At 39.4% G+C, this 13652-nt stretch overlaps 1 protein-coding gene across 3 annotated transcripts in view; it reads left to right on the forward strand.

The window, feature by feature from the left end:
- The window catches only part of SEC23B (Sec23 homolog B, COPII coat complex component), a 46185-nt gene extending 35187 nt beyond the window's left edge, over positions 1-10998 (forward strand). For all 3 annotated transcript variants that reach the window (XM_006776139.2, XM_015572040.1, XM_006776140.2), the window contains exons 16-20: positions 1412-1573; positions 3862-3948; positions 5638-5793; positions 6194-6259; positions 9210-10998. In XM_006776139.2, the coding sequence (XP_006776202.1) occupies positions 1412-1573; positions 3862-3948; positions 5638-5793; positions 6194-6259; positions 9210-9299 (561 nt within the window). In that variant the 3' untranslated portion in view covers positions 9300-10998. The remainder of the gene's footprint in view (positions 1-1411; positions 1574-3861; positions 3949-5637; positions 5794-6193; positions 6260-9209) is intronic.
- The last annotated feature ends 2654 nt before the right edge of the window (positions 10999-13652 follow it).

The following is a 13652-nucleotide window of genomic DNA, read 5'->3' on the forward strand; positions in this document are numbered from 1 at the left end:
CTGTGCCTGAGCAGTTGAGGCTGAGCAGTGTTGTAGAAAGAGCCAGAATCAGGGCCAAGTTCCAGCACTGGCTCTGCTGCTGCTGATCTTGGATGAGGTCCCAGACCCCTGTGAATGCTGGTTTCCTCTTTAAAAGGAAGGAGTTGGTCTGGAGTCTTTGTACAGCTGTGTAACCCTTCTTTCCAGAGGACTATCTTAAAAGCCAGTGCTGCTCTAGTTTGCCCAGGCACCACCTGACCCACTGGGCCCCACCACAGTACTCCACCACCTCACTCCCAGGGCCTTGTGGTTTCACTAAAACTCAGGAGCACACATAGTATGACAACCACTGAATAAGTTGGTTTTAAGATCCCCTCTCTTGGGGCATCTAGGATAGAGGTCAAGAGCCCAGCCGCTGAACCAAGGGTCTGAATTAGAGTCTGGCTCTGCCACTTAGTAGCGGGTAACCCTGGGCAAGTTGCCTACCTACCACTTGGTTTCCTGATGTGTAAACTAGGGATGGTAAGAGAACCTACCTCATGGGCTTATTGGAAGGATTGCATACTTCTTGTCAAGTGCTTTATGCCTTGCACATAGGACGCATGGAACGTCAGCCGTGATAATCATTTAGGAACAATGCTTCAATATGTGGACTCTCGGGAAGCGTTATAGTTCTCAAGGCAGCTGAGTTCCATGTTCTGGTAACTCTTCAGAGTGAGTTAAAAGTCTGCCCTCCACCTTCTAATTCTCAGGGTAAAGCACAAACCTCTCCACCTTCATCATTTTGTCCCTCTCTCCTTTACATACCTCACTCCACATACTAGCCTGTCTGAGCTCTAACCTCTCATTTGCTGTTACTGTGACAAAGTCTCCTGCTGACTCTCCAGCCCCGCCCCATTGTAGCAGTACTCGCCTGTACAGGGGCTCAAAACATGCTGCCCCAAATGTGCCTTTTCCCCACTGGACTGTGACCCTTTGACAGCAAACATTCTGCCTCTGCAACCCAACCCAGTGACTACAGAAATAAACGCTTTATCTTGCCCATTTTATGTGCAACCTTCGACACACCCAGAGACTTCCCCCACCCTTTAAAAATACTTTTTAAAAATTTTCGAATTATTAAAAACACACAAAATTTACCATCTTAACCAATTTTATATATACTGTTTAGTATTAGTCATATTCACATTGCTGTGCAACAAATCTATAGACTTTTCATCTTGCAAAACAAAAGTGCTATACCCATTCAACAACTTTCCATTTCCCTCTTCCCTCAGCCCCTGGTACCAGCATTTTTTTCTCTGTTTTATGAACCCAGAGGCCTTTTTCTTAAAGTCTGGGTTCTCCTGCTTCGGAGATCTAAAGCAAGTCTATTCTTGGGTGTCTAAGTTTACAGCTACATGCGTTTGTCTCTTTTTCTTTGTGAATGCAGTTCATGTTCCATCTGAGAAGATCTCCGTTTCTTCAAGTGTTTAACAACAGTCCTGATGAGTCGTCGTACTACAGACACCATTTTGCCAGACAGGATCTGACCCAGTCCCTCATCATGATCCAGCCCATTCTCTACTCCTATTCGTTCCATGGACCACCAGAGGTAAGGTTTTACGCGAATGCCTTTCTCCCAGTTAATTTTAAAATGCTTATTTTTTGGTTATTAACCCCTTCCCCAACAATTTTTTTTGTTAAAAACGTTTCTTTTTCAGACTAATTTTTTTATTTTGGTTCTATATAGTATTTTTGATGCTGGTTATGAAAACAGTTTGTAACTCGTCTTCCTATAAACCATATTTTTTTACCATATTTTCTTAGTATACTCGTCGACGACTGAAAAAGAACATTTTGTGAAAACGAGTATACACGTTTCTGCCGGGGAAGGGGTTAATTCACTTATTTTTAACAAATTTTAGCAATAGGCCATATGTTGGACAAAACACTAGTAATTTCACTGACATAAATAAATATTACATATCTACAGCTATAGTGTACCTATTTAAATTCAGGTGTCACTGCTCCTAAACAACATTCAGGGAATGATTAGCGAGTGATCACAGTGCATTGTTTACGGTAATTGGTTGTTTTGTCACATGTGTGACTTTCTACAGCACTTTTTTTTAAAAATATATTTTATTGATTTTTTATAGAGAGAAAGGGAGAGGGATAGAGAGTTAGAAACATCGATGAGAGAGAAACACTGATCAGCTGCCTCCTGCACACTCCCTACTGGGGATGTGCCCGCAGCCAAGGTACATGCCCTTGGCCGGAATCGAACCTGGGACCCTTGAGTCCGCAGGCTGACGCTCTATCCACTGAGCCAAACCAGTTCGGCCCTACAGCACTTTTAAGACGTGCTAGTGATGTACTTGCACTAATGCCCCAGCCATGTGCATTTGCTTACTCTTGGTAACTGGTGAATGCATGCACTTACTAGACTTATTCAGTATAAATGTAAAATTACTGTAATATATATAGAAAACTTTTCTATGAAATTAAATTTTTCATACATACTTAGTTTTAATTCCACAAATATGTCTATATAAGTGAAAACAGGTACACAAACTAAATTGTCCATTTTTAAACATACACATTTGGAAAACCTACTTTATCATATAATGGACTTTTGGCTTTTTTTTTTAAATATTGATTTTTAGAAAGGAAAGGAGAGGGATAGAGAGATAGGGAAATCAATGAGAGAGGAACATCATCAATCAGCTGCCTCCTGCATGCCCCCCACTGGGGATCGAGCCCGAAACCGGGCATGTGCCCTTACTGGGGATCAAACCAGCGACCTTTTGGTTCCTGGGTCAACACTCAACCTCTGAGCCCCACCAGGCGGGCCAGACTTTTGGCTTGAACAGACACCCCCTTGCCTGAATTAGCCCATTGTATTGAAGTTTTACTGTATTTTTTTTTCTAGCAAATTTACTCATAGAGCAAAACTAAAAGAAAACTTTTGGGTCTTTATAGTAGTTAAGCATTATTTCTGAGTCTTAAATATATATATGAAAAAGTCACGGGCATGTAAAGCTATTATCTGTGGAAGGCAGGATTACAAGTGAAAAACTTAAAAAATGGGTAGGTACTTTTTTCATTGTGTTCAGATACTTTGACCCAGTAATTCCATGTCTTGTATTCTCTCTGAAGAATATATTCCTATATACAGAAAAGGCTTTGTTCAAAGAAATAGTAAATGAACCATTAGAATAGAAAATTTGAAAACAATCCAAATGCTCAATAGTAGGGAAAAAAAGTAATCTAAGAAATATTCACAGTTTATGTAACATCATAAAATAGATACATCCTTATGTTAAAAATGTTACATGAAAAAAAATTAAGATAGGGACTTTTCTAAATTATGTTTTCTAAAAAGTCCACAAGATTTTCCTAGTAAAAACTATATGGAAATAAACTAAACTATCAATATTTTTTTGTCATTGGGTTCAGATTTCCTTTAATAAGTATAAGTTACTTTTATTACTGAAATGAAAATCATTAAAAAAATATTTTGCAGTAAACTTTCCAAACTTGTATTAAAAGCTGTGCTTTTTCATATAGCCATCCCTCTGTGTCATCCGCAGTTGTAGTGGGTTTGAGAGAATGTGTCTCTGATAGATAAAATCCTTTGTCAGCATAAAACAGAATGTTTGGAATAACTTTTTGGTTCCTAGAGCAAAAGATGTCATCAATCTCCCTTCCCAACTCATGAGGGGTTGTTTGGAGCTTCTTTCTTTTACAAAGCTGAGACTTAGAACTGTTAAGTCACGAAGCAGAAAGTGGGAATGACAAGAAGAAGCTGCGAGCCACCGCACCTGGTGCCAGTGGTTGCTGTTCTGGCCACGTGGGGACCAAGGAAGACCAATGTCATCTCTCTCCCTTTTTCTTTAGCCAGTACTGTTGGACAGTAGCAGCATTCTAGCTGACAGAATTTTGCTGATGGATACTTTCTTCCAAATTGTCATTTATCTTGGTGAGGTAAGATGATATTTTAATGTCTTTTCTTACTATTGTTTTTACTTTCTTATTAATTTAGGATTTTATGCATTTGCAACAAGAATATGGGCTTAGGAAACCCATAGTTTATTATAATGAGTACAGTGGCTTTTATTCTAGTGAATAAAATATTTTTTCAGGTCCCTGGGGTATTTGTATATTAGTAATTTCAGTGATATTTGCTGTAAATAAATCTCAGGTGGTCCTTTCAAATCACCATAAGTTATTGCTTTCTGAGTTGTCAGGCAAGATTCGTTACTTTTCCTCATTAAACTTATATGTACTATTACCCTTTCAGAGTTATGTTAGAGTTAGTAGTAAACACGTGCTTGGGACTGAAGTTTTTATTTGAGATAACGTGGCGCAGTGAACCTTAGGCTGGGCCCGTGGGCCTCTAGGAGGACTATGGATGGCTTTTAGGACAGAGTCCATTTCTTTCTCAAGGTGGCTCATTCCCTAAGAAAGGGAAAGGTTCCTCTGACGAAAATTCTTTAACTGAGCATTATATTCAGGGAGATACTTTTTTTCTTCTATTGTGCATTCTTTACCTACAGTAAGTGCTTTGGTGGTTGACTTGACTTCCTAGTGTCTGTACATTAGAAATGATTTCAAAAAAAAGAAAAAAGAAATGATTTCAGATGTCTTGAAAACATACAAATTGTGTTTCAGAATTCTGTTAATAACTTAGAATTCATTTTCTAATACTAATGAGCATTGTATAACTTTAAACTTTTTTCAGCGTATTAACACCCAGTTTGCCAGCCACTTACCCACAGATGGTAAGCCATCAGTAATGGTCCTAGACCAAAGGCTGTTTGTGACCAGCTGCCTTTCCCACTGGTTCCTTTAAGAACAATAAGTTCGTGCATTTATTGAGCACCTTCTGTTTGCAAGTGGTTGGCTCTAATGACAAAGACAGTGTAACATCGTTCTCACCTCCCAAAGCTCTAAGTCTGCTGGTAGGTGGTGTTCTTATGACCCAAGTTAGCTTATGGTAATTTCTTCCATGCCACCAGTCAGTCAAAAAATTAAGACCTAGAAAATGGTACTGAAAACTCTCAGAAGGGAGAAGAGGCTGCAGAAGGAAGCATCTAAAGAGAATTCTCTTTCTGATATTAGATTAACAGTTCACATGTGAAAGCACTTCAGCTTATTTATAAGATACTAGAGGCCTGGTGCATGACATTCGTGCACCGCATCCCAGCCTGTGCCCTCTCACTGTCCGGGACCACTCGGGGGATGTCCGCCTGCTGGCTTAGGTCAGTGCTTAACCACTGACCCACACAGGCAGGGGAAAACTTGTTATTCTTCCCATTCCCCCTCAAAAAATATTTTATTGATTTCAAAGAGGAAGAGAGAGGGAGAGGGAGATAGAAGCATCAATGATGAGAGAATCATTGATTGGCTGCCTCCTGAACACCCCACACTGGGGATCAAGACTGCAACCTGGGCATGTGTCCTGACTGGGGATCAAACCATGACCTCCTGGTTCATAGATCGATGCTTAACCATTGAGCCATGCTGGCTGTGCAAAACTTGTCATTCTTGACGTAAGGCTTCTTCACTGGAAGCAAGTTTGGGAGTGGAGAGGTGGTATTAGAATGTCAGAAGTGTCAAAGAAGGCTATTGTTCCAGTGTTTCCACAGTTTTGATTTGTTTGTTTTGGTGTAGACCATAGCCCAGTGGCGTAAAGCTGGGTACCAGGACATGCCTGAATATGAAAACTTCAAGCACCTTCTGCAGGCACCAGTGGACGATGCTCAAGAAATTCTGCAAGCTCGCTTCCCAATGCCACGTTACATTAACACAGAGCATGGAGGCAGTCAGGTTGGTTTTGGTATTCAGTTATTTTTATGATATATTTGTATGGCTATAAATTCAAATAGCATGGTTAATAATTTGTTTTTATGATACATTTTTATGGCAAATCCAAATAGTAGCATGGTTAACATTTTATGTAGTGACATAAATTGACATGCAGATAAACTTCCAATAATGACTTCTTTTTAAATGAGCGGTCAGAATATGATAGTGTAAAAGTAAAGGATTGTCAAAATAAAATACATTTTGTGTTTCTGGAGCCCTAATAAATCAGCAGCTATTGGCCGTAAGCTAAAGAAATGGACTCCTGTGCAGTAAAAAATTTCTAACAAAAGAAATGTAAAACTTTCCTCCCCTAGTATACTAATATTAATGCCACTTTAATCTTTAAATCTTTTTTTTTAAGGCTCGCTTCCTTTTGTCCAAAGTGAACCCATCTCAGACACACAATAACCTATATGCTTGGGGACAGGTAAGAAATTGTCAGGTATTTGGGGAAGTGGCCCGGCTACTTAAAAAAATAAACAAAAAAACCCCTACTAGTTTCAAATTGGATTCTTTTTGGCACAGAGACAGAATAACTTGGGAAATTTTCTGGGGGGAAACTTTGAACATAGCTTGGGGTTTGGGGGTGTCTACCCCGTGTGGGATCCCTTTCTGCAGTACACAGCATAATATGACAGGTGCAGGCCCGAGGACAGAGCACCACAGTGTGGCCTCCATTGTCTCTCATAGACACAGCAGCATTGCCCCAAGTCCTCCCTCTCTTCCTTTGTCTTTTCTAAGAGGGCAAGGCAAAAGCATCACAAATGCTCACCATTGTTTCTTGTCCTCTTTACTTTTCAGCCTCTGGTTCCTTCTTTATCTAATTATTCCAACCATTTTTTTAAAAATATATTTTATTGATTTCTTACAGAGAGGAAGGGAGAGGGATAGAGAGTTAAAAACATCAATGAGAGAGAAACATCGATCAGCTGCCTCCTGCACACCCCCTACTGGGTATGTGTCTGCAACCAAAGTACATGCCCTTGACCGGAATCGAACCTGGGACCCTTGAGTCCGCAGGCCGACGCTCTATCCACTGAGCCAAACCTGTTAGGGCAATTAATCCAACCATTTATGTCTTTCTGAAATGAGTCTTTCCTTTCCTTCTGTTTTCTTATAACATTTTTAAAATTAAACTTTTTTTGAGGTAATTGTAAATTTATATGCAGTGGTAAGAAATAATGCAGAGATTCCCTATACCCTTTACCCAATTTCCCCCAGTGGTAATATCTCTTCCTCTACCTCTCCCTTCCTCTCACTGAAATCAGTAAAAGCATGTCCTCAGGTGAAAAATTTTTTAAAAGGTGCTAGTTTTTTGTTGGATTATGTGGTGTGTGTATATTTCTCTCACTTGTAGCTTGTCTGTACATTCTCTTCACAGAGTCTTTGACAGAGCACACTTTAATTTTTATGAAATCCACTTTATCAGTTTTTCCTTTTATGGATTTGTGCTTTTGGTATTAAGTCTAAGCATTCTTTGCCTAGCCTTAGATCCTAAAGATCTCCTGTGTTTGTTTTTCTAATTTTATGTTTATATTTTAGTCCATGACCAATTTTGAATTAATTTTAGTATAAGATATGAGGTATAACTTTAATTTTTGCAAATGGATGTCTAATTGACCAAACACCATTTGTTGAAAAGGCTTAACTTTCTTCCACTGAATTGCTTGTATCTTTGTCAAAGATGAGTTGGGCATATTTGTGTGAGTCCATTTCTGGGTTTTTTGCTCTATTGCAAAAAACACTATTGATCTATGTTTCTCTCCCTCTACTAACACCACAAAATCTTGATTATATCTGTTTTGAAATCATGTAGACTGATCCCCCCCCCATTTTGTTCTTTTTTAAAATTGTCTTTGCTATTCTAGTTTCTTTGCTTTTACATATGAATTTTAGAATTATCTATGTATGTAAAAAATCTTGTTGGGGTTTTGATATAATTTCATTAAACTTCTACATCAGCCGAAACCGGTTTGGCTCAGTGGATAGAGTGTCGGCCTGCGGACTGAAAGGTCCCAGGTTCGATTCCGGTCCAGGGCATGTACTTTGGTTGCAGACACATACCCAGTAGGGGGTGTGCAGGAGGCAGCTGATCGATGTCTCTCTCTCATCGATGTTTCTGACTCTCTATCTCTCTCCCTTTCTCTCTGTAAAAAATCAATAAAATATATTTAAAAAAAAAACAAACTTCTACATCAATTGGAAAGAATTGACATCTTTACTATATTGAGTCTTCTAATCCATGAACTCAGTGTGTCTCTCCATTTATTAAATATTTTTTTGTTGTTGTTGTTGTTAATATACTTTTATTGACTTCTGAGAGGAAGGGAGAGAGGGAGAGATATAGAAACATCAACGATGAGAGAGAATCATTGATTGGCTGCTTCCTGCACGCCCCCTACTGAGGATCGAGCCTACAACCCGGGCATGTGCCTTTGGCCAGAATCGAACCTGGGACCCTTCAGTCCCCAGGCCGATGTTCTACCCACTGAGCCAAACCGGCCAGCGCTTTAATTCTGTTTTGATTTCTTTATTCAGTGTTATATATTTTCACTTTTTTTTGTTTTAGTGATTGTTAATGGTATTGTGATTTTTAAAAAAATATATTTTTATTGATTTCAGAGAGAAAGGGAGAGGGAGATAGAGATTGAAACATCAATGATGAGAGATAGTCATTGATCGGCTGCCTCCTGCATGCCCCTTACTGGGGATCGAGCCTGCAACCTGGGCATGCGCCCGGACCAGGAATCGAACCAGTGACCTCTTGGTTCATAGGCCAGTGCTCAACCACTAAGCCATGCCAGCTGGGCTCTTTCTTACTTTAAAAAAACAAAAAACAAATTTGGGGTCTTACTCAAAATCGATATTTCTATTCAGTTCTTTCCCTTAACACTAAATTGTAAGAATTTTCTGATAGTACAAATACCCATCTTTTTAGTGGAGATACTGATTCACTCATTTGTGACTATACCATTAAAAAGCTTCTGTTGTAAGCAGGGCATTTAGGAGGATTGGGCTAGGTGCTGTGGCAGAGTAGTGGGGAAGATAAGAGGCAGGGTGTGCAGGCCTCTAGGAGTCTATGCCTGGTGCGGAGCCAGACTCTGAATGAGTCATTAGAACTGTGGAGAGAGGGGAAGTAGAAGAGCATATGCTCAGAACTGTCTACTGGCAGGGTGGCGTGAGCCTAGCGGGTCAGGGGAGGGTTTTGTGAGGAATTGATGCTTCATTTGAATGAATTAGCTGGCAAAGGATGGGGTTTGATGGGAGTTCACATAGCAGAGGGGCAGCACTTATAAATGTTCTGAGTCCTTAATAATTCATGAATTCTAAATAGTTTTTAAGATATCTACCAATTAACCTTTATCATTAAATTTCAGGAGACGGGAGCACCCATCCTAACTGATGACGTTAGCTTGCAGGTATTCATGGATCATTTGAAGAAGCTGGCTGTCTCTAGTGCCTCTTAAGCTGGGCACGTGAGCTGGAAATTAAAGAAAACACTGTCCATTGTGTTCATTGTTGTTTATAAAAGCTTAATAGCATTCCTTTTACTTTCCTTGTGGATTTAAATAAATAATCAAAGGAAGTGTTGTATTATAACTCTTTATAATTTATTTGTATTATCTGTGCCTCTTTTCTTGCATTATAAAATTATAACATCATACATGTTTTGGTACTTATAAATGTTTATATGCTTTTTGTATTCTAACTTTACAGTCTATATAAAATCAAAGGTAATTATTTTGGCAACCTGTTTTGGTGAAAACCATAATGGTCAGAAAGGAAATAAATTTGAATGACTAAAGAAAGCACTGGCTAAAATAATGCTAATACAAATTTGATTTCCTGATGTCTGTGTGTGTATGTGTATTTTTTAAGTGGCAGCCCCAAAAGATATTTCCTATGCTTAATCCTCATTTTCTGTCTGTTAACAGACAAAGGAAAAATTTGAAATAAGTGAAGCTTAGTTGAGGTAGAGAGGTCTAGAGTGGCACTGTCCCTAACTCACAACATTCCCTGTAAACAGGCCTGCCTAGGTAGACATAAGGAGTGGCTCTAATAGAGTGACAACACTTTATCTTGGGCACAAGTAAAATAACTTGAACAGGTACTGCTTTTAACCAGTTAACTGCCACGCGTCCAAAACAAACCATCCCCACACGCCACGATATTTTGAATTTAATTTAAAAAATCACCCGACTCTGGAGTTGAATAAAGGATGTCATCTTCTTGCGAGGTGCTTGGTTCAATTATTTCTTCATCTGATGCCATTTATGGGGGTTGAATTTTATTTGCACAATATAACATATTACAACAACAAATTCAATGATAAAACAATAATTTTCAATTCTACAGAAATATCAACAAAAGCCAGTGCAAAATAAAAATAAACCGTCAACAAGAAAAGCCTCGAAAACACTAAATTTTGTTGATGCTCCGAAGACGAAATATGTAAAAAGTAATGAAGAATGCACACCATGTTTACCATTTTAGGCATGAAATTCATGATAACACAAATCTCAAGTGTCACAATGAACAAAAAAATCTCAAGCGTCTCAGTGTTTATCTCTCGCGCATCTGAGTGACAGGCCTATATATGGAATTGGAATTTCTCCCATATGCGCTGGGATATTTACAAATTTAAGTTACCATAATTTTGTTTACAAACCCAGATTTGTCACTAACAAGTCTGATTTTAAAATTGGGCGACCAGGGTTGATATGTGAGGTTTGCGGCCCTAGACACGCGTGGCGTGTGGGGAAGGTCCGCAAGTTGCGTCTATAGACGCTTATGGTGTACAAAGGGTTAAATCAAAGTGCAATATATGCATGGTAAAAGGGGGGGGGAGCAAAAAACTTAACCTAAAGAGCTTATAACCATATCAATTTACTCCCTAAGCCCAGACTCTACTTTTCAGAGGTAACTGCTTTTAACCCTTTCTTTCAAACTTTTTCTTGTTGATGTATCAGTTTTAGCTAGTATATCTCAATTCCCATTTTTAAAAATGAGGATTTTAAGACCTTCCTATTCAGCTGTGATCAGCTATACCTTATTTGTATATAATCATGGTTCATAAAATTTACAATCTAATCTGTAACCATAGTTAATGTCTTTTATCTGAAACTTGACTCTGAAAGTTGAAAACTAATAAAGATTATCTGCACAGTCGTGGTAAATATTGTTCATGTCTGAGTCAGGTAGTAGTAACTTTTTCTCCAGGGGTTTGATGTCCCAGCCCCTGTGCCACTTGAAGGACATCTCTAATGACAAAAATCACTTTTCCTACATTCTAGCATTCCACAGGTTGGTTTGCTTACCTTTTGGATTTTGACTTATATTTGCTATTGTTTTTCCTAGACTTTCTAATTTTTGTTCTTTGAGAGAAGATTTTTGTTCTCTGTTAAGGAATTCCAGCTTCATATTCTACTGAATGGAGTATTCTTTAGAGGTTATTGATGTTCCCTTTAAACATAGGCCAGTTGCTATGACAGCTATCATCCAGGAATTCCTTTTTGTTTGGACTCCTGCGTTAGTTCTACTCTTCTGTTCCCTAAGTCATTTTTCCATCTAACATGATTTTTCCTTAAAAAAAGTATATGGAAGATAATTCAATGAATCTTTTATTTTTTAATTTTTTTTAATGGATTTTTTACAGAGAGGAAGGGAGAGAGATAGAGTCAGAAACATCGATTAGAGAGAAACATTATTTAGATGCCTCCTGCACACCCCCCACTGGGGATGTGCCCGCAACCCAGGCACATGCCCTCGACCGGAATCGAACCCAGGACCCTTAAGTCTGCAGGCTGACGCTCTGTCCACTGAGCCAAACCGGCTTCGGCCAATGAATCTTTCTGTCTTCATATTTGACAGCTTTGCTGAGTGTAAGATTCTAAACGCCAAATAAATTTATCTTTCAGAAATTTGGAGCAACTAATTCATGCAACAAGTAATTCTTATCTATTTGCTATATAAAGGAGTAGTCTTCTAGGCACTGGGAAGGTAGCCAATAAGACAAAAATTCCTGCCCTCATGGAGCTTATGTTCTACTGAGGGAAGACCAACAATTAAACAGAAGTAAATTACATAATTTATTAGAATGAGTGCTATGTAGAAAAGTAAAGCTGGGAACTCCTATTAATTGGATGTTGGACCATCTGGATTGATTCGATGCTCTGTCTTTTGAACTTGTATGTACTTACTGTCTTTTTGCCTCTGCTCTGCCTTCTTGGGTTTCCCATCTTATGGTGTTTAACAGTTACATTTAAATGCCAAGAGCGTTTATTTTCTATAACTTTTCCATAGAATACTTTTTTTACTTTTTGGGTATAATTTTTAATTGAGTTACATCATACAAAAGAGTACATAAAACTGTGTATACAAATGAAGGCTGAACCTTCCTCCTTGGGCCCTAGCCGGTTTGGCTCAGTGGATAGAGCATCAACCTGCAGACTCAAGGGTCCCAGGTTCTATTCAGGTCAAGGGCACATGCCCGGGGTCCAGACTTGATCCCCAGGAGGTAGCCAATCAATATTTCTCTTTCATCATTGATGTTTCTATCTCTCCCTCTCCCTTCCTCTCTGAAATCAATTAAAATTTTTTTTAAAGAAACTTCCTCCTTGGGCCTTTCTGTTTCAAATTAACAGAAGAATGTGATAGACCCAGCTCACGCCAAGTGAAAATGCGTTTCAGTGCTGGGAGTAGCAGGGGCACTACTGGGTGCCCTAATGTAGAAGGTGCGACTATTTCCAGGTAGAACGTGGAGGGTGGGGGTCAGCGTTCTACCTGTTAGTGCCCCATCCCAAGAGGGGCACATGGAGCCCTGTGTGCCTCATGAGGACTCTGCATTCCATCTCAAGGCAAAGAAAGCCTCTGATTTAGCTGAGAGTATGAAATGATCAGTTATAAGTTTTTAAAACTCTGGAGAAGTGACAGGATAGATGGGAGGAATCTGGAATCCAAGTGCGGTCTGGAGAGAGGAATGAGTGTAGGCAGGTTACAGAGGGATGTTTAGGCAAAAGGATGAGTTCGGGTTCCTGGCTTGGGTGACCATTCTCTGACTTACCGAAAAGGAAGGAAAGGTGTCTTCCTGTGGGGGGTGATACATTTAATTTCGGACATTGTGAGATATAACTAAGCTCGAGCAGGATGGCAATAATTAATACGGATTTGCTTGTAGGAGGACTAAATAGCTTTGAGAGTCATTAACATGGAGGTGGGGTAAAGTTGCTCAGGATGAGAAGAGAAGGAAGCGTGGCACAGAACATTGATTCTTCTGTTTTGTTTTTAACACCTTTATTGAGGTATAATTTACATGCAATAAACTGCACCCATATAAAGTGTACAATGCGGTAAGTTCTGACAATACTGTGTACACTCATGAAACCGCCACCACCAACATACAAGAACATTTCCATTGTCTCCATGTTTTCTCAGGCCCCATTTTTAGTCCTTCCTCCACATTAAGCCATCGGAAACCACTGGCCAGCTTTCTCTCACGACAGATTAATTTGCTTCCAGAATTTTAGAGTCATCCAGAAGTTTCATGTAACAGTAGTTCCCTTTTTAAAGACTTTTAAAATTGATTTCAGAGCGGAAGGGAGAGGGAGAGAGAGAAACATCAATGATGAGAGAATCATTGATTGACTGTCTCCTGTACGTCTTCTACTGGGGAAGGAACCCGCAACCTGGGCATGGACCCGGGGCCCTTCGTCTCAGGCCAACCCTCTATCCACTGAGCCAACCGGCGAGGCAGTAGTTCCTGCCATTGGCGAGTAGTAGACGACATTTCATTTACCCATTCACTATTTGATGGGCATCTG

This window comes from Myotis davidii, unplaced genomic scaffold (assembly GCF_000327345.1).
Source record: "Myotis davidii unplaced genomic scaffold, ASM32734v1 scaffold608, whole genome shotgun sequence".
NCBI lineage: Eukaryota > Metazoa > Chordata > Mammalia > Chiroptera > Vespertilionidae > Myotis > Myotis davidii.